The 20773-nt window shown below is 38.1% G+C and overlaps 3 protein-coding genes and 1 long non-coding RNA gene across 5 annotated transcripts; 3 read left to right on the forward strand and 1 right to left on the reverse strand.

The window, feature by feature from the left end:
- Positions 1-2448: 2448 nt before the first annotated feature.
- Positions 2449-5322, forward strand: LOC135642432 (protein JASON-like). The gene is made up of 7 exons (XM_065158576.1): positions 2449-2704; positions 2790-2838; positions 2941-3011; positions 3548-3780; positions 3884-4718; positions 4799-4881; positions 4959-5322. Exons 1-7 carry the CDS (start codon positions 2555-2557, stop codon positions 4996-4998), a joined length of 1461 nt encoding a protein of 486 aa, XP_065014648.1. The 5' UTR covers positions 2449-2554; the 3' UTR covers positions 4999-5322.
- A 2704-nt stretch (positions 5323-8026) lies between these two features.
- On the forward strand, positions 8027-10205 carry LOC135642277 (uncharacterized). The gene is made up of 2 exons (XR_010497921.1): positions 8027-8551; positions 9207-10205. It is a non-coding gene; the product is annotated as an uncharacterized LOC135642277 (long non-coding RNA).
- Positions 10206-12018: 1813 nt separating this feature from the next.
- Positions 12019-16643, forward strand: LOC103991113 (pentatricopeptide repeat-containing protein At2g35130). 2 transcript variants are annotated; one of them, XM_065160722.1, is made up of 8 exons: positions 12019-12179; positions 13101-13294; positions 13770-14002; positions 14472-14721; positions 14892-15037; positions 15130-15335; positions 15422-15546; positions 15948-16643. In XM_065160722.1, coding segments are annotated over exons 1-8 (1740 nt in total). In that variant the 5' UTR covers positions 12019-12177; the 3' UTR covers positions 16532-16643. The 2 variants fall into 2 exon arrangements, with proteins under 2 accessions (XP_065016794.1, XP_065016795.1); XM_065160723.1 differs by having other exon boundaries at positions 12057-12266.
- Positions 16644-16902: 259 nt separating this feature from the next.
- On the reverse strand, positions 16903-20700 carry LOC135643588 (14 kDa zinc-binding protein-like). Its single transcript, XM_065160725.1, has 6 exons — positions 20557-20700; positions 20391-20492; positions 20136-20222; positions 19855-20002; positions 17244-17361; positions 16903-17161 (listed from the first exon to the last, which is right to left on the reverse strand). The coding sequence occupies exons 1-6, from the start codon at positions 20595-20597 to the stop codon at positions 17094-17096; spliced, it is 564 nt and encodes a 187-aa protein (XP_065016797.1). The 5' UTR covers positions 20598-20700; the 3' UTR covers positions 16903-17093.
- Positions 20701-20773: the final 73 nt, after the last annotated feature.

A 20773-nucleotide genomic window follows, 5' to 3' on the forward strand; every position in this document is an offset into this window, starting at 1 on the left:
TTGTCGAGGATAATTGTTACCCTCTAAAACTAGATCGAATTATCTCCGTAATTCACATGACTTTCGGATATCGTTAAGAGGTCATGGATATGTATAAACAACAATTAAAAACTGAGATAGAACAAAGGAAATCACTGCTGAACTCCATTGAATGAATTGGAGAAGAGATAGACTTCCATTAGAGAGGTTCTTCACGCTTCACCGATCTCTAAATAGTGTTCAACCACCTTTTTGTTGGCTTATGATTTGACTCACATAACAATAACTATGGGAGAAACCCAAAGCCGAAAAGCTTACCCATCAACCTCGAGATATGACTTTTACACATTAATTCCTCCGATCTATCCAATGAGTTCATTCCATGTAATCCAAAGACGGTGCCTACTTTTGAACTTGTTTCGTTTGCTTGCTTGCCGTGTCTAAACCAATCAACTTGTCATTAAGCGAAGGAGAATTAGTAGGACATCAAACCAACACATTCTTCGCACCACCAAAAGACCGATAAGAAAAGCAGCACAGCTGCTTCCTGAGCTTTTGGGTCAACAATGTGAGTTAGAAGGATACGAATTAGTTCGATTCAAACAATCCAATAAAAAAAAAGGTCAGAAAATTCAACTCCTATTTGTCCCAAAGATTGGAAGGTTGAATAATCCTTTTTATAGCCACAACCAAAGGATATGAGACTTCAAAGAAAAAAAACAAAAAGATCTGATTGCATCAGAACTTTCAGTACTATCTAACTTGTAAAGACTATAAATCATCATAACGTATGAATATACTCGACATTTATCAGTTTAAGCTTTAAGCTTTTGTCTGAGATAAAAATGGTTGTGTGTGATGTATCTTCAGAAGAAACAGTGCTAAGAAAATGCTGAAATAGAATGTGGCAAGAGAATATTTGTAGAACGTCGTGAGGCTTCGAATTGGTCACTCGATATCAACTTAATTAAAAGGAAAAGAAAAGAGAATTATAATTAGTTGATGAGAGTGGATCATCTTCAATCAGGCATTGTCAATGAGACTGCAGTGAATGACCTTAGAGAAGCTTGGCTTTAGCTTTGCGTCGACTTCATTGTACTGTCGAGTTGCTTCCTTCCTCTGTTTGACTTCAGAGGAAGGATCTCTTGAAACTGAATGAATCAAGAAGGATTGTCAGAACTTTATTCAGAGAATTATCTTATAGATTTTGTACTTCTTCTTCTTACTCGATTGGATTGACTTGTGCTCTAAAAACTTGTTCTTGTTGTTATATACTGTCACTACTTGTACTTTTGGTCTTTTCTCTCCTTGTTCCTTTGTATAAACTCCCCTTCTACAAATGAATATTTCTCATCTTTTATGTCAAGAACAAAAACAACATGATTTTGGTTGAAATGTAGGAGAATAGAAAGACAGCTGAAGCCCAACTCTTTTCTCTTTGGTAAGAGTCTTGAAAGCAATGATCAGAGACAGCAATCTAGTGCAAATGTGGAGACTTACATGCTACCTTTTATGACCCAACTACTCCAGGAAAATGGTGTAAATGTGGTTGACTTTTGGCTGCAAAGCATACAAGTAGATAATTTGACTTTTGCTAATGAAAATATCTTGGAACACTGCTCACCATGTCAACCTAAACCTACATTACATGCATACAATTCTGTGATTAGTGAAACTAATCCTCTATAAAAAATTTATAATCAACCATCTTAAATGTGTTTCTAGAAATCTTTGTTGATCGTAAATTTTATTTTGTATTCCGAAAGACCTTGAAGAAGCGTTTTCAAATTAGTCTAAAGATTAAATAGTTGACTCATAAAATATTCTAATAAAAAATTGGTCAAGAGTCAAGTCAAGATAGACGGCATAATCACGGGTTCGTTGTCAAAATAAAAATTTAAATCTCTAAAAAAAATTAAAAATAAAATTCAGATTTAATGAACGGATGATTGACCTTCAAGTATATGAGACAATTCTGATTGTGACAAAATTAGGTAATTATTTTATCGAATGGTTGATCCTAAATTGAGATCCCATGAGTTGGGCATGGATACACTAATTATTGCTATCCAATCTTACCTTGTTTAAGACAAAAATTCAATTTAAATCTTAATTGTATTACACATTCTATTAAGATAACATTAAAAGCTCAACGTTTCAATTTCCATAATACGTTCTGTAATATTCAACTTTATATTTAAAAGCATAATATGTATATATATATATATATATATATATATATATATAATGATAAAAATATTAGCAAATAGGGGCATGTAATAAAATATATTAATCTAACTCGGTCCTGAATGAAGAGAATGCCGTGGTGGACCGGTTGATTAGACCGGTCCAGATTTGGAAGCAAATCGGTCCGGTTTTCTCTCTCAATTTTCCCGTTTCCCTCTTAGAAGACCGATTTAAATTTCGAAATCCACTCCCATTCTTCCTCAAATTCCCGTTTCCGGTCGAAACGAAAGCCCTCGACGACGGACGAGAAGAAAGAAGGCGATTGCGAACTCTGATCGCGCAGGGTTTCCGACGAGTCTCCCGTCATCTCCCTCGATTGCTCCACCCCATGAAGCGCTCCAAGTTCCGCGTGGTCGAACAGGTCCTGGGGTTCTTCGAATCCGTGCTGATGAGTTGCTTCTTCGGTTGCTTTCGGATCAAAGATGATGCTCGGAGGAAGACCGATTCATGCGCCAATTCGATCTCCTCCGAGGACAGGGTATGAGATGCTTGTCCGTTCTTTGTTTGTTCGAATCATGTGTCTTTCACTGGTATTTATGGGGTGTTATTATGTGATCTATTAGGTTTCTTTGGTATCAACAAAGGAGCTTGCGTCTGATTCCTTGTTTCGAGGTAAATGTCTGATCCTTGAAAGGAAAGATAGTTATTTTGAATGGTTTCTGGCTTGAATCTCGACTTTAACTTCTCTAACAAATCCTGAACTTTCTCGGTCAGAGCAAGAAGCATATTCGTGTGTCGTGGAGAATATTGAAGAAAGTAGCTTTCAGAAGGATCTTGAGATTCAGGTGTGCAACTGCGATCCCGTCTGTTCTTGAATAGGATTTGTTGCATCGAATCTGCTCACTTTATACTGATATTGCCATCATGGATTGCATGTGTGGATGAAGCAGCAAGTCTTGTTTACCATGTCACTAGGCATCAATTTTGCTAGTTTAGTTCAATCACGTACTGATATGAACGCCTCGTGCATGCTTTGGATAGTTGAATTTATTAATTGATTACAATATTATGATTACTTTTACGTATAATTCATGTAAACCAACTACTCTACTTGTACTCTTTCTTATTAAGAAATGTATTTCATGGCCTTCATGTCGGATTTATTATTGAGGATAATGTTACAAAGCCCTGGGTTTCCTTGCATTTGAGCCTTTAACTTGTTATGTTATGTTAACCCTATCATATGCATTTGGGTCTTAACTTGTTTTGCTTGATAATTGGCTAAATATCATATTCATATTGCTTTGGTTTATACAACAATCATTTAGTTTTTCAAGTTAACTGAAGAATGACACTATATTTTTTGATGAATTATTGCCAGGCTAAATTTCTAAAGAATTGTGGTGCACTATCAAAAATTCCTGAAGAAATACTGAGAACGCCAAACAAAATATTTTCTCAGGCATCTAAGGATGACTCGTCTCTTAATTTCCCCTTGCGACTTCCTGGATTATATGGAATGGATGATAATTTGGACGAACAGAGTGATCCAAGAGCGGACAGCGTGGAGAAACTGGACAATAGTTTTGGACTGTCAGAAAATGAATTTGAAGGGTAAAAATTTTTCTTCCCTTATAGGTTTAAATATCTACAAGTTCTATTATTTATTTAATTTTAACCTTTAGCGCTGATGATTATACTTTTGAATGTTATGTAGCTCTATCTTAGAGGAACAACAGACAGTAAGGAAGGTTCTGCAATTTGATGTGAATAAGCATCTATCTCAAGTAGATCCTGCGCCGGATCTTGTTAATTTGGATATTTCTCCTTCTCGTGGTGATAGCAAGCCTCAAACGGTTGATTCTAGTGATTCACCTTATCCTACTCCACTGAATTTAACCAATGAAATGCAGACCCCTGGAACAGTTTATCCAGTGAATCTGGATAGTCTTAGAACCGGAAAGCACACCAGGATCCGCACACAATATGTATATCCTGTTTTGAAGCCTGTGGAGAATTTACCTCAGTGGGATGCACTGAGACGAGGCTCTTGCCAGCATGTTCAGTCGGATGATTCCTTTGAGCAGCAGTTGAGTTCCAGAACAGATAGTGTAGAGAGAAGAAACAAGGTTTTCCTGACTCCAGCTCGTCAGGATTCACAGTTTATCAATTCATGGTTGCTATCTTCCTGTGGAAAGAAAAATCAAGATGGAGACAGAATCTTTACAGAGAAATCTGTTGACAAGATAATGCCACCTGACTTGACACTAATTTCAAGTGGCAGAGATCGAGTAGACGTTGAACCAGATACTCCAGAGCTCATAATCTCAAGCTTATCTCGGTGGCTGAAGCCTAAGCCTCTTAAAAATAGGAATTTTGATGTTACTGCCTTCATTTCTAATGAACAGTCTTGTCCTGTGATGAATTTTGATGCTGAGAGGCCTATAATTGGAACTGTTGCTGCACATTGGACTGACGACGATGCCTGTTCTAATTCCCACGGGCATTGGAATGGTAATGGAATTCCAAATTCAACAACCAAGTATAAGGAGGTACTTATTCTTTAGTTTTGTTTTACAACAAGTGCTTCGTTGTTACGAAGGTTTAAAATAAATTCTGTTCTCATTATTAGGATCAGCGAGTTAGTTGGCATGCGACGCCTTTCGAAGAAAGATTAGATAAGGTTTTATCTGATGAGAAGCTTTTGCCTCAAAGGTATATTACACCATATGTAATTCAAGCCATCTGTTTGTTTTATTTAGTTTTTCTAATCACATGCTTATGGTTTTCAGGAAGCTTCTATATAGAGAACCAATAGAGTCAGAGGACTAGTACTGTGGCAACCTAAGAAGATTGAGCATGCTATAGGAGTTTTGAGGAGTCCAATTGTCTTGCAAATTGATAACAGATTGTGGAATTGGGATAGCATATTCTTGCACTCATTCAGCACAACTGCTTGTTCAATCGAGTCTGAATTTACTTTTGTTGTATATTGACATCCTTCAAAAGCTTACTGGTCGGTCAACAAATGTTTACATCTTGGTATCAGGTTAACCTTATTGCTGTTATACTTGACTGCAGTACATCAGAAATTGATGCTGAAGATCTGTATAAACTTGGGCCAAGTTTTCTTTTTTTTTATTAAAGTTACCAAAATATTTCTGAATTAGGCTTTTTCTAATGTTTCTTGATTTCTCAAGTTCATTTTAAATTCAGATTCTGAGGTTTTGAGTGCAAATATGGACAGATTCACTCCATATTGATTCGATTACTTGTGTGTGCTTTTCCATTCGTCTTCAGTACAATATGGAATTATGCTGTTGGAAGGATTCTGATGGCTTAGGTGTATCAAATCTTTGTTCCTGTAGTTATACCTAAGTAGATTGCAAGTTGCTCATACTATACACAAGCTTCTAGTCTTTTTTTAATTTTAAATCAGCTTGATCATTCATCAGGCAATCCAATCTAAAATTGTTTTAATGTATCCATAGCTTTTGATGATGATATTAACAAGTTTTGCATGAAACAGTGTGCCGTAACTGCTCAGGCATGCTTTGTTTCTTCATGATTAATTAGCTTTTAGGCTAATTGAAGTTGGATGATTACACATCAAATAATGGATTAAAAAAAATGGTTGACATTTTTTCAATGCCAAATAATAAATTCATATAGGATACTCTAAATATACTTGAATGAGATTTTTGCTTCGGTGAAGCTACGAGAATTATTGAGATAATTGTCCTACCCAATTGATATCGATGCTTGTATGAAGGTAAAGTTTGTTGTTTGACATGTTGTTAGCTGTAGGGAAACATGAACAGGCCTTGCTAGGTACCACATCTTAAAAATCTGCAGTCTGTGCAGATATGTTGGTTCATGAATGAAGATTCTTTTCTTTTTTTCATTTCTTTCTTCTCTTGCTTTATGTGCTATGAAGGGTTGTAAATTTGGAATTGGATTCATTTTTAAACTTAATCATGTAACAAGGTCATGAACCAGCACTTGATGTATACCAGACCTAAATCTGCAGTTTGTGCAAATGGCTTGAATTCTGGATGAATATTTTCTTTTTGTTTCTCTTGCTCAATATGTTCTGTTTCAAGATGTAGCCTCAGAGAATGCAAATTCTGAATTGTTCAGATAGCTACTCTCTTGTCATTCTTTCACTTGCTGTGGTGTTCAATATCTTAGCAGGAACAGAAGCATTACCTGCATGCTTGAAATTGGATAGCACTCACCATGTATCATGGCACCAGAAGGATTTTTGCCTCTCAGCACAGATCTTGCCATTGAAGCACATACTGTAATAGTTAGACATATATTTATATTACTGTGAAGATAGTACAAAATGAGACTCTTGTCAAGCCACAAAATGCCCATTGTAATGCAATTATGTGACCAGGTTACAAAGTTTCTGCATTGATAAATTACCTTTTAGTGATCAGATCAATGAAACTAAATGTCAAATTTTATTTTCCAGCATATGATGTGATATACAGAAATGAAACTATGACAAATATCATGCAAGGGGACTTTGAAATATGAGCATCACATGGTCAAACATTGGCCTTAATGAAGTAAGCTTTGCCAGAACTACCCAGCTAGAGATAACAAGGATGAGAATCCAATGACCTCTCTCACCACTCCAAATCCAACAAAACCTCAAACATGGTGGAACACAACATATCCTATAAGCCTTAGGTTAGCAAAGGGGTTGGAAGAGGTGAAGTCCCCAAGTCCTTGTCCACAAAACTCAGCCATAGGAAGGATTCATTTGGCTACAGTACAAAGGGCAGCCATGTGCCTCTCTCTCTCTATTGATCATATGCAGAGGCATGTGGTCCCTCTTTTGAGGGCTTTGCCCATGTCTCTAATGGCTGTCATCTGCATGACACTGGAACCACCCTTGGGAAAAGACAAGCCTACATTAATCCATGCACAAGACACTAAGCTAATTGGCATTTGGAGCTTAGATGCTGTCACTGACATTGTTATCTCAATGTCTTTAGGGGGTTCCTGTTAGAAGAAATCTTTCTTTTTGGACATTGGACATGCACAGAGGACTGTTGTCCATAGGAGCTGCTCAAGATAGATGACAAGCTGAACAGAGTATGTTTCAAGAGGGTTTGCATCCATAGATCAATAACAAGCACGACAAGAGCACAAACTAGTACAATATACCATATTTGCTGCTCTACTACTGTTGCTTCTGTCCAGCCAGTATACAAAGCCTTCATGATCATCTTCGATCGTGAGGTCCTCATGTTGTAATCATTCGATGTTTGCCTGCGTAGGGGGGAGAAGGAAGAACTAGTTTCGTTTCTCTTTTACTGCAAGCATTTAATGAAGTGAGCATTACACAAGCCAAACAAGGACAATTTGCTTACATCAAATGAGAGATGTACTCAAGACAGCCAAAGAGGTCCTCACATCTTTGCTCACGTAACTTTGTTTTGCATGATGTCCTCCCCGTCGATGTTGTTCTGTAGTTGCTGCTGCTGATGAAACCAACAAAACCATTCCATCAGCAAATGGCTACTATTGCTGTAATTTCTAAAACAAGTTTTTGTTATGATGTTGTAGTTGTATCATCTCGAGGGAAGAACTTTTGTCTGTGTTATTGAGTTTTTGTCTCGAGTTCGGGTAACGCAGGATCGCGTTAGATCAGTGACGACCAGCGTAAAACTATGTCGGATTGAATATAAGAGGAGTGTCTGTCGATATCGTTGTTTTGTAGAGAGACCAGAGTCACTGTCACTAGCTGTAGGAAGGGACCGAAAGGCCACCGATAGATAGATACACTGAAGTAATATATTGCAAGAAGAGGGGGATTCTTGGTGACGAGGTGCATTTGTATGAGGATATAGAAGAGTCCTCTGGGCTGCAACCACCATGCATGGCTTGCGATGGAGCAGACTCTCTCATCTGCTTCCTACCTCTACCACCCTGTGGTGGTGGCATGTCAAAGCCCACACTTCTCTTTTTCCCCTCATCAATCTTCTCATTTTTGGTTCTCACACCCTCTTCTCCCCCTAATTCTTGCCTTATAATTCTCTTTGTTGGTGTGAGAGGTTGAAGCTGCCAGCATGATCTGGTCCAGAGTTGTTGTTTCATGGTTTAGACTTTAGAGCTCCCATAAGCATTAGCTGTAGGAAGATTACTCAGCCTGATCATGGTGATGGGATGAAATCCAGTAGATATTAGATTAGCTTCCATTCCACCATGAGAGAGTGAGGAAGAAAGAGAAAGATGACCGGTTGGTTGGACTCCATCAGATCATCTGGCAGTTTCAATCACTCACTCACCAACAGAAGGTTTCACTTTCTGGTTCTCTTCATGACAGGCTGAATGCTTGCTCATAATTTGCAGAGAAAGCTCACAAAAGGTACAAACTATCTGCAAAAGTATTCTCAATCTTTTTCTTCTTTTGATTTCTTTTTACATACATACATATCAAGCTGTTGATTTTTCCATCCTCACCATTCTCTGTCAGCAATGAATCATAATTGAAGTTAATATACAGTCAAGATTCATGCATGTATACACATTAGCAACAGATCCACCAAATCACATCTCTGATACAGACAGACTATAGGGGTTGGATGAAAACTCTGTGCTCTGTTCCATGGTTTAGAGAATAGAAAAGGATGAGACAGAAGGCATATTAGTACACAGGTAAATTTTGGTGGTGTCCACTCATGCCCACATATGACAGAATGTAATGACATGTATAAAAAATAACACCATTCCATATTGTTGAAATCTCATCACTGGTGTTTCAGAATTCTAGTCAGACACTATCATCACCATATCCATCAGTCTGCCCCCATCAGATTTTGACACCACATATATGTAGCTGTGAATTCATTACAATTTTATCCAGGGGGACGATATAATAATGATACATAAGACCTAAAGGTAAGGTATTTGAGTAGTATCAAGTGAACATTCATGTTTTAGTAGATCACACAAGTTTTACTCATTGTTAGAATGCAGATGAGTCTCTGCATACATGTAAATTATACTAAACAATCTTACAGATCCAATTTGGTGGTGAGAGAAGCTACTTTCATTGTTGTCAGCAAACTAAAATGCTATTGGACTCCATGACCATCAGCACTATCACACAGTGGTTGGAGCAGCATAAAGGGAGTAAGTGAATTACTACTCACTTCAGTAATCATACACAGTTTTCTTGCCAATTGTTTTTGTGTTCAGCTTCTGAACCTGAAGAACAAGCAGAAGATTAATTCAGAATGTCTTGCCTAATAGTCCAAAATTGTGACTGTTATCCTAGCTGGCCTTCTAACCCCATTGTCTTCTCAATAAGATCATAAACTTTTGGTACCCAAAAGATTTGACATGGTTGACCTCCCTGCTGACCCTGGCTTCTCAATGTATCAGCATAACAATCTGTAAGACACACTCCTGATCCTTGTTTCTTTTCTCTTGGGGAGTTCCAAGGACTTGGATCAGTGAGTAATCTCTCCTAGCATTCTCCAGGAAGAAAAGACAAATTGAAGGTCCTGATAGTGAACCAAATCCTTGTGTATCATGGTGTCTAAATATTTCGAAGAAACGCGGAAAAATATTGTTCTCCCAATGCAGCCAGTTTCAGTTTTGAGTCTAGTTTGAGTCAGGTGAGGTAAGGATCGAGGCGATTAGGAGTGAGTTGGACTGGTTTGTGAAACTAATGTGTTCTTATATTTTTGCAGCAATCTTTAAATGAAGGAAATGGATAATTAATCCAATACAAAATGGTTCATCTGAAGAAAGATTAGACAATGCAGATGAAAATGAAGCAGACACATACATAATTAAAGCATGAGACAACAACCTTTTTCCTGGATACACAAAGATCTGCTGTTTGTTGTGTATGCTGCATATGCAGCAGCATTCTGCAAGAAAATATTAATGCTTATATTCCATTGGCAGACATTGCTGCATCAACTGTGGCAGTTCTACTGTTCCTCATAATGCTAGCAATTCATGTGTTTCTCAAAAGAAAAACAATCCATGTGCCTTTGTTTGCTGCTTCAGTTCCTTCCACAATGCCATGGTTTCCCTGCTGAAATCACACAGGTGGATTTATTCTGCACCTTTTTTTCTAGTTATGGATAGTAAATAGGAAACCACAAAACCTAGAGAACAACATACTGCAAGGACATCCTGCTCATCAACCCCATCCCTACCAGATGAACTGAGGAGCTTCCTCCACATCCACAACAATAAGCCAACTCAGAAGAACATCATTCTATTGCTCAAAAGAAAGCTCTGATTTCTTTTGCTACATTGGCAATTCACCGTGACTTAGTTATGATGATACTCGATCACACTTAACTTGGAATTATGTGTGTTAAGCGAAGGAAGAAAGAGAACAAAAATATAGAAGAAGACCAATAGATCTCAGTTTCTCATCCATGTTTTAAGCTTCTCATTGGGAACATGAGATCAATCTTGCAGAAGGGTCGGATGAACAAGAAAACAGAACTCTATAACACCAACCAGAACAAGTTTCAGAATATTAGGAAGAAGGATGGTGAGGACACATGAATTCAGCTAAAAATTCAGGCCTGAATGAAATGTCAGCATCATGATGTCTCAAGAATGTCGTGTTCTTCTCCTTGGATACATGTTGGCAAAGAGCATGAAGGGACATGTGTGTGGTAGGAGTTGGTGCAACAGGTCTTGATAACACCACCAATTAGCCCTAAGCAAGCATGTGGTTTGCCCCTCCTTGCCTCACAAAGCCACTGCAACCCACAGACTCCTTTCGCTACCAAAAGATGTTGGTGTTTCATCTCAGAAACAAAAGCGTCTTCGTTTTTCTACTCACTCATCACTGATTGTTGCGGTTTGGTTTGGTTTGGTTTCCATCACCATAGCCTAAATGATTCGGACAGTCGTAATATGTTGCCATTGGCTGCACATCTCCACCTTATCTTCGTCGTCTCCCACCCACCCATCCATCAATCTGCCATCGGATGGCTGCTGCCCGTCTTCTCTTTTCCTTCCTTCCTCCTTCATCCTCTTCCTTCTAATCGATACTGGTCTGGTCTTGCTTACCATCATTACTGCAGCGTTCATCAGCTTCGGGTACCAACCTGCAGGATCTTGGCAAGCAAGATACAGAGATTACAGTGAGCATCACGCTGACACCAACCTGTGCGTTTCTAGATGCAAATTCAATGGTTCTTGTGATAAGCATCTGACACAAGAACACATACTGTAGAGGATGATCACCAAGAGGCAAAGCACATTCAATGGCTCTGACAGGTGATAAAAAGAGTTTTCAGGATCATCCTATTGAATTGATGATGACTAGGAACTGAAATGTTGAATGAAAAGAAGAAGTCTTCCTTCTTCTTTCTTCTGCTTGATTAACAAAATCTTCAAAGATGGTCAACTCCAGATTACTTCACCTGTCGTGAGCTAATTCTTCCTTCCTGTGTGTTCTTACTGGGCTACTACTATGTTCCCACTGCATCAACCAATCACAGTGCTTTTGATCTTAATCATTTTGATGTAAAATGTAACATGTATAGAGCATATATATATATATATATATATATATATATATATATATATATATATATATGTAAAATGTAATCATAAAATGTAAGATATATATATATATATATATATATATATATATATATATATATATATATATATATCTTTGGAAAAAGTTGACCTTTTTATTTGGGATTTGGAAGAATAATATTCAGATTTTTTTTTGACATTTTTGTGATTAATTAAACAAAGAAAAAGAACAGAAAAAAAGGAAGCCTTACGAAGCACAAACGAACAAAAGAAACGAGAATGCTTCCGCATTCAGATATTGTTGGAGACATTCTCGATCGTTCGTCTCTTATCACACGCTCTCTCGCTCGCTCGCTCTCTCTCTCTCTCTCTCTCTCTCCCTCCTCGGTATCACCTTCCCACATATAGATATGGGAACGTGCAATTGATTCTTGCTTCTTTGGCTCCCTTCACAAGCTCGCATCATCCATGTAAGTCGCTTCTCCTCCATGATTCTTCACATTCTTTTGCTCGCTTTGAAGTTGGATTACGCGTATCGCGCGCCTGAAGCGGAGCGGGTGAGAAAAATGTCGCCTTTTTGCGCTTTAATCTTTTCTTTCATTGTTGATGTTGCTTCCACTGATGGTCACTGTGTGGCCGGCGACACTGCGGTTTTCTTCTGATGAAGCTCTTACGACGAGTCTGTCGAGCATTTTGGGATTAGTTTATGTTTAGTATCATGCACGATCTGTCTGCGCGGAATGTGTTCTCGAGGTGGAATCTTTGTCGTGAAAACAATACAAAAAGGGCTATTTTCCCCTCTTTTATTGGGTAAATAAGCCATCAGCTTGCGTTGGGAACGGCTACCTTAATAATAGCTGTAAGGTGATCGATCCCTTAGCTCTGAAATTATGGGGGGTCAAGACATGATTAAGAGGTTGAAGAACCCTTGTTGATGATTTGCTTGGGCCTTGCAAATGAGAACCGGACCCTTTTTGCTTTAGATTTTATGCTCTTTCGAACATAGAAAGCAGGAACATTTGTCTTTTGTCTTCTTGTAAAGATTTGTAATTCTTTAGTTGAGACTGTGGGAAGCAGAATTCGGGCTAGAAAACAGAGAACATTAGCTCTCTGTGCTGCAGTATAGGATCATGGCCCTGTGGCCTGGTGCTGCATACTGGTTCAGAAATCATGGTATCTTATATCTAGTTAACAGAAGATATGATATTGGTAATATGGTTTCTTAAGTCTAAGATCTTCAAATTGTTGATATCTAGTTTACCAACTTTCTGTAATGCCCTATTATGGAAATGGGTTATCCACTAGAAAGCTTATTTCATGGACTACCAAAGTATTTGGAGTCAGTCTGCTTGTTTAATTATGATTTGTTTTCTTGGTACCCTTTCTTGTAGGTTTACCATTGAGGCTGTCTTGTATGGTCCATTTCCAAGATCAAGATTCAGCATAAGTGGCTCTGAAAGGACTTTAAGACAAAGAGGCAAGGATCCCAGCATCACTCTTGGGGAAGAGAGAAAACAGAATATTTTTCTTGACAAACGTGGGAAATGGAGAATCTCTAATCCCAAAAAGTTGTCCAGGAAAAAGGGTATGACAATATATTTTCTGCAACCGAGAGAACAATCACTGTAAAACTGTTATATCTTAATTTTGCAACCTTGCATACCACAAAGCTCCTTTCGTTTGTACAACTATATAGTTTTCTAGTTTAATGTACCTCAGAAACACCTACTTCTGATATTATTTTGGGGCAAGAAGTTGGTGAATTGCCCAATGCAGTGGCATCAAATTAATTGGTACATGATAACTTTCGAAGTCACAGCAGTTTAACCTGATCGATAGAAGCTACTTGGAATAGCCAATAAAATTTCACTGGACTTTTGGATAAAACTTCTCACATGTACATAAATTTATATTTGGTTTCCATGCTGAAGAAGGTATTCATATGCCTTTTTAGTAATAGTTAAATTTGATTTCATTGTGTTCTTGACAAGCTTAGTTTAAGTTCACATCACAAACTTTTTCTTAACAATTTGCACTGCATTAATCTTTTTTCTTATTAGGTGGTTCGCTAAGGGGACGGGGATGGAAATATGGATCTGGATTTGTAGATGGAGTTTTCCCTGTCCTGAGTCCCATGGCTCAGCAGATTCTAAAGTTTGTACAGAGGGAATCCGATGCTGCCAAAATTTGGGCTTCACTTGACACTCTCCCTCCTACTCATAATTTGTGGGATGATCTTATTAGTATATCTGTTCAGCTTCGTCTCAACAAACATTGGGATCCTATTATCTCCGTAAGGATCATCTTCCATTTTGTTATTGAAACTCTTGTTTTCACTCATTTCACCTGTGACTTAATGATGCGTTAGATACATATTTGTTCATGTTATCCAAACCTCCTCCTTACTTTTTCATAGTTATTCAGTATTTTTTCTGATTTGGTTGGTCACCTGGTCACCGTTTAATTGACATTCTACTTTCAAGGACAGTGTGTCAGCTCCTGGTACATATTCTGATGTATACTCTGGATCAAAAATTCGTAGTCCCGGAAGGGCTGCTGGATTGGATTCCAATTTTGAATCAATTAGCCCATGTACACGAGTAGTTCTTTTGTTAGTCAGAAACAATGTCCTGTGTATTTAATATATGCCGAATATATCTAAATTCTTGTTCTTTTGATCACACATCACAAAGGTCTTTACATATTTGCTTTCTTTTCTGTTCATGTCTGAAGGTTTAACTTGTTGGAATTGTCATATCTAGGTCTGTGAGTGGATACTGTACAAGAGTTCCTTCCATCCTGATGTACTGTGCTACAACTTGCTTATAGATGCATATGGCCAGAAGTTGCAACACAAGAAGGCAGAGTCAGTTTACTTGCAGCTTCTTGAAGCTCACTGCATCCCAACTGAGGATACTTATGCTCTTCTCTTGAGGGCTTACTGCACATGTGGATTGCTTGAGAAGTGTGAGGCTGTCCTTACTGAGATGCGAAAGAATGGCACTCCTCCGGGTACATCCCTTCTTCGATGATATCCTTTTGGCACTGAATTATAACACTTGGTTGCTCTAGATAGTTTTCGGAGGTATTTACGTATTGCTCAATTTGTATTTGTTCTGTAAAGATCTTCTGAAAGCTATGAAGTCACGAGTTTATGCAGAAAGAGCATCAATTTTGGTCAGGTGCGGTTGTATATAATGCATACATGGATGGGTTGTTAAAGGGAAGGAACACTGTAAAGGCTGTGGAGATCTTTCGGAGGATGAAGAGTGATCAGTGCCGGCCATCTACAGACACATATACAATGATGATTAACCTGTATGGGAAGGTAATGTTTCGGTGCGTCAATTTGTTTATCCGTTGCATGCAAATCCATCCCTTTCTCGTATATTTTTGATGGATTTATTCTTGCAATGGCAGGCTAATCAATCAGCTACCGCCTTAAAGGTTTTTGATGAAATGAAAACTGAGAAGTGCAAGCCAAATATATGTACATATACTGCTTTGGTCAATGCATTTGCAAGAGATGGACTTTGTGAGAAGGCAGAAGAAATATTTGAGGAGCTACAAGAAGCTGGACATGAGCCTGATGTTTATGCATATAATGCCCTCATGGAAGCATACAGGTAAAATTGATGATCTTAAGATGATCCTCTGTAATTAGAGTCAATGATCATGCAGTCAGTGAGCCTATGAGTTTCCGAAACAAAAGCCGTGCAGGTTTTCCATTTGGTTCCTATGAGATCTTCACTCTGATGCAACACATGGGATGTGAACCAGACACAGCTTCATACAACATTATGGTTGATGCATTTGGAAGAGCTGGTCTTCATGAGGGTAAGAGCATTTTTCTTGATAGTGGCATATGTTATGAGTTCTTCCTTTATTTTGTTGTGGTGTCTAACAACATAGATTATGCTTACACAATTACATATATAGAATAATTTACTTGTGGTCTCCATGCTGGATAGTAGCTGCAATTGGGAACTAATTTTGTTCATCAATAATCATTTGTTTCATTTCCTAATTCTAATATACATCTGCAATCAGCAAGCTTCTTGGTCATTGTTATCACTCTGCGCTCCAACATTCCTTGATGCATTGAAGTAATGGAAAATAATCAACTTACTTTGTTACTTCGAAGAACTAAACGAATTTACTATGCATCTATAGGCTTTTAAGCTTTTAGATGGATTGGTGGTGACGGAAATTTTATACTTGTCACAACTTTTCTGCAGAAGCCGAGGCTGTGTTTGAAGAACTGAAGCAACAAGGCATGACACCAACCATGAAGTCTCACATGCTGCTCCTTTCAGCCTACTCAAAGGCAGGAAACATCCCCAAATGCGAGTTCATCATGAACCAGATGCACAAATCTGGTCTCAAGCCCGACACCTTCGCGCTGAACTCCATGCTGAATGCCTATGGCAGGGTCGGTCGCTTTGAGAAGATGGAAGAAGTGCTGACCGCAATGGAGAACAGTCGGTTAGAAGGGGACATCAGCACCTACAACATCTTGATCAACATCTACGGTCGGGCGGGATTCCTCAGCAGAATGGACGAGCTCTTTCGGTCCCTCGCGAGCAGGGGACTGAAAGCTGATGTGGTGACATGGACTTCGAAGATGAGCGCATATGCGCGGAAGAAGCAGTACAAGAGATGCTTGGAGATCTTCGAAGAGATGATTGATGCGGGCTGCTATCCCGATGGAGGGACCGCCAAAGTGCTGCTCGCATCTTGTACCACGGACGAGCAGATCGAGCAAGTTACTACTGTAATTAGATCAATGCACAAGGAGGCAAGGAATGTGTTTGATATATGACAGTTTAATCCAGTAATCCATGAGATATATGCACACTGTAATGACACTACAGACAGTTTCTCCTCTTGTTCACGAACTCAAATCAAATTTGAGTTGGATCCATTTAAACATAGATTGCTTTGTGGAGGTAAGACTAGGTATTTTGATCCTTTTCCAGATCCCGTATTGACGACAACATAGATAGCTTCTGACAGTATTGGCAAGAACAATATCCATTTCCTAAGCTCTGCATGGAGACATGTTTCAACAACTAAGAGAGAAGGCATCATCCATTCAACAATTCTATGGAGAGCAAACTAGAAAAGGCAAGCATACACTTCCACCACGGCAAACAGTTTCGCATCTCTGTAGATCATTTTGCAAAGGTTCACTAAGTAAACATGAAGAACAACTTATTATGGGTATTAACATTTTGATAGTCTCCAGCCAATGGACTGAACAGAGCATGGCTTTAGCAATAACATACTGATATCTCATGATACCAACCATAAAAGAACATAAAATCGGAAGACAAGTTTAGAAGAAGATAATGAGCAAGGAAGCATCTATAGCAGCAGTGGAGTTATCGAGGAGGCCATTTCAACTGCCTTCCACCAAGTACATGCAAATGTAGATGATAGACTGATTGACCTGAAAGCAGAATGACATATAATGATGCTGCGGACAAGCCATAGATATCAACAATCTGTAAAGAAAGATTGGAGAGACTTACATGCTTCAGGACCGTTGTTGATAACAACACGGAAACCATCTACTATACCTTCCTTCTCAGCCACTAGTTTTGCAGCAAATAGAAGATGACCTAATACCTCAGCATGCCTTGGTTCAGCCTGAACAAGTTCGTGAACATGTTTAAACATGCAGCCGGGATAGAAGCTTATCGAGACAATACATAGATAAAAATTTAAAAAGACAATCACATGTTTAAAAAATTCTGCTTCAGCACCTCAGAGAATAAAAAATCAATCTTGTAATAAATTAGTTCGACAACATATACTCGACACATGATACAAGAAATTGCTATCCATCCTTCAATGTGATTCATTGCTTTTATATACCTAAGTATCAAAACTGTTCAACAAAATAAAAGGTAAAGAAATAGGTCAAGCAGTTAGAGTAAGCAGTCAGTCAGGTTGTTACTAATTTCTAAAGAAGTGGTGACCGATAAAATGAAAGGCAACATGATGATGTACACCTATGTTAATTTATTAAATGCAGATTATCTGTCTAGTCCTTGTTCAGTTAGATGTTTCATGGTCTGATGTCTGCAAGTGTATGCCCTTTAACCTTCTAACAATCAAGAGTAGCATGGCACCAAGCATCTCACAATGAGAACCCAATTGCTTTGATGTAGAAACTAGAAAGTAATAATTTTAGTTAATTGTGGCACATGTAAACTCAAAAAAGTGGTCATTGATTGGCTAGTAATATACACCTTTTTACCTTCATTTGAAGCAATAAATCTTATAAAATACAATATAATACAGCATGGACACAGTAATTATTGTAACTTTATACTTCTTACATTGTAGCAATCTCTGATCGATCATACTGTATAAAACTCAAAAGAAGCATCACTACCATTTGTGTAACTAACAAATTCAGCAAGTGGTAACTTAAAAGTTATCAATTACCTACATATCGCCAATTCCCCATATATGCTAAAGCTTTATGTATATGATGCAAGTGTCCAAGCTACATGCGATATATTAAATGTGTATGGTACAATAGTCGTAATATGTTTGAACTTTCAAACATGTGCTGAAGACTGTCTGATAAACATCATTGCAGACACAAACATTTGAAATTGTTACGCACCCTGCAGATGCTAAAGCTTTATGTATATGATTTAAGTATCCAACCTATGTGTGATATGTTAAACGTGTACGGTACAATAGTCGTAATATGTTGAACTTTCAAACATGTGTCAAATACTGTCTGATAAATGAAATTGGCAGACAGACACAAAAATTTGAAATTGTTATGCCTCGTAGGTGCAGTATGTGGGCCAGCGACTAAGGAAGGCATTTATGATTTCATAACAAGTCAAAAAACCTAGCTCAAAGAAAAGTATCAGATGAGCATAGAAATATGTTTCTAAACAAACTTGAACTGCAAAAACTGACATAAAAAAATTGACAAGTCAAGGAAAATAGTTTTTTCTATCTTTAAGTTATGCACAAAATTCAAGAGCCTATAAGAGAGTCATAACAAATAATATATTGAACAACATGCTAATTTATAAACTTAGAGAATAACAACACAACATGGGCTAAAATTCAACGGTACAGTATTATGATTTTGTCATCCGCAATTTAATGGTGCAGGAAACTATACTGTGTGGATAAAGGAGTTGTAGATGCAGAATGCCAAGCTCCCAGTTATAAAAAATATATCAGGAGGTTAATGTCCCAGTGTATTAGTATTCTATTCTCATAAATAATTGTGGAAACAAGTAATTCACAATGATCTTAGGGGTTTAACAAAGAAGATGGGATGACATGTTACCAAAAACCATTGAAGCAGGATATTTGTTCCTTGCATGAGAAATGAAGCAACAGATTTGTTTACAGGATTCATTGGAAAACCTCTCAAAAGATTATTGATTATAGCTATTCCCTGTTCATGCTGTCTTGAAATCAATCATCTAGTTTGACAGTAGCTTTATCAGAGATTTATTCCAAACCTTCTAGTTAAGTTGCTCCCGTATTCTTGTATCTAGATCATCTCAATGAGCTCTTATGACTTCTTACAGCTGTTATTACAGCAAAGTGTATGGAAAAATTCGGATTGAGGTCTCTAAATTTTCATTAGTAAAGATCTAAACCAAGGCAATGGTTAACTAAATCAGAGGCGCTCGGTTTATTTTGTTTTCCGTTTCATCTGTCTATGTGAGTACTAATATTGTTTTTTCTAACTGCAGAATTTACTATTAGAACATATTAAGCAATAATAGAGTATTTATATAGCCGACTAAGAAAGCATTTTACTGTTTCTGGTACCACAGAAGTAAGTTCGTGTTCACTTCTTCCGCCAGTATCTCAAATTAAGCACTGTTTTTCCGGATCTCATAGTAGACCATCTTCAGAAAACTTCTGTTGCCAAGATAGAGTATAAAGGCTTTTAAGAAACATCAAGAGTTCTCCATTTTCTTATATGCTTAACATAAGCGATAAACGAAATATATGCATAAGTGGGAAAATTTTGTATACTGTTGTCCTGGCAAGTAGCAATTCAGTAAATGTTTGTAATAGGTCAAGAGCATTACTTTTTTTATCTTATAAATTAACAGAATAAAAATCAGGACGGGCGATCAAAGGCACCTTTCCAAGTTGGGTCAATCCATCCCTTATCTTTGGAATCACCAGAATGTGAACTGGAGCTTGAGGGTTAACATCTCGAAACGCCAATACCTTGTCATCTTCGTAAACAATTGTGGACGGAATCTCCTTTGCTATTATCTTATCAAATCTAAACAAGAAAAAAGAAAGATAGATACATTAATTATCTATTGTTAAATCAGTCAACTATGTAAAAAGAGTAGGACATCAAGCCTCTGCAAGATGTAATTTTTATCCAGCAAGGAACAGTATCCATCTTATACATGGTTGGAGCTCCAGTATCCGCAATCTCGGCAGCTGCTTTGGCAGCAGCCTCTTCATTGCCCGAGGCAGCATTACGGCACATAAACCTGACTCGTTGTACCAAACAAAAAGGGTAATAAATTTCACAGGCACCAGAGAATTTCTCGATCGTCATCGCACAACACGTAAATGTGAGCCAAGATTGCACTTTTGAGTAGCATACAGCCAAATCCGGCAATGAGAAATGAAAGGAAAGATTGCAAGAGATCTCGAACCTGCGAAGGCGAAGAAGGGCGGGCGAAGGCCGGGCGAGGTTGATGGATGATGGATTTGGTAGGGGTTTTGGGAACACATGGCCTCGTAGCGCACGAGAACGCCTGCCAACATCGATGTGAGAGAAAGAAGAAGAACGAGAGAGAGGGAGAGAGCGAGAGAGAGTACCGAAGAAGAGAGGATGTTGTCAAAGCTGCGGTGGAGGCCATGGCAGCGAGCAAGAACGCTTCCTCGCTCTAACGAAGGCTTGGATCGGATCACCCAATTCGTGTAGGGGAAATGTCTATACTACCCTTTAGATTGAAGATTACTCTTTTGCAACTCTTTTTGTTATTTATAGTCTCATAAGAAGAAGTCGATGATTCCTAATGTTATTCTTTTATAA

The sequence above is a fragment of the Musa acuminata genome, chromosome BXJ3-7, assembly GCF_036884655.1.
Source record: "Musa acuminata AAA Group cultivar baxijiao chromosome BXJ3-7, Cavendish_Baxijiao_AAA, whole genome shotgun sequence".
Lineage (NCBI taxonomy): Eukaryota > Viridiplantae > Streptophyta > Magnoliopsida > Zingiberales > Musaceae > Musa > Musa acuminata.

Coding starts and splice junctions, on each gene's coding strand:
- LOC135642432 (XM_065158576.1), top strand. CDS start 2,555: ATGAAGCGCTCCAAGTTCCGCGTGGTCGAACAGGTCCTGGGGTTCTTC. Junction 3,012..3,547: donor AGAAGGATCTTGAGATTCAG/GTGTGCAACTGC, acceptor AATTATTGCCAG/GCTAAATTTCTAAAGAATTG. Junction 4,719..4,798: donor CAACAACCAAGTATAAGGAG/GTACTTATTCTT, acceptor TCTCATTATTAG/GATCAGCGAGTTAGTTGGCA.
- LOC135643588 (XM_065160725.1), bottom strand. CDS start 20,597: ATGGCCTCCACCGCAGCTTTGACAACATCCTCTCTTCTTCG. Junction 20,223..20,390: donor GCCCTTCTTCGCCTTCGCAG/GTTCGAGATCTC, acceptor ACAACGAGTCAG/GTTTATGTGCCGTAATGCTG. Junction 17,362..19,854: donor GATTGACCCAACTTGGAAAG/GTGCCTTTGATC, acceptor GAACTTGTTCAG/GCTGAACCAAGGCATGCTGA.
- LOC103991113 (XM_065160722.1), top strand. Junction 13,295..13,769: donor AAAGTTGTCCAGGAAAAAGG/GTATGACAATAT, acceptor TTTTCTTATTAG/GTGGTTCGCTAAGGGGACGG. Junction 14,003..14,471: donor ATTGGGATCCTATTATCTCC/GTAAGGATCATC, acceptor TGTCATATCTAG/GTCTGTGAGTGGATACTGTA.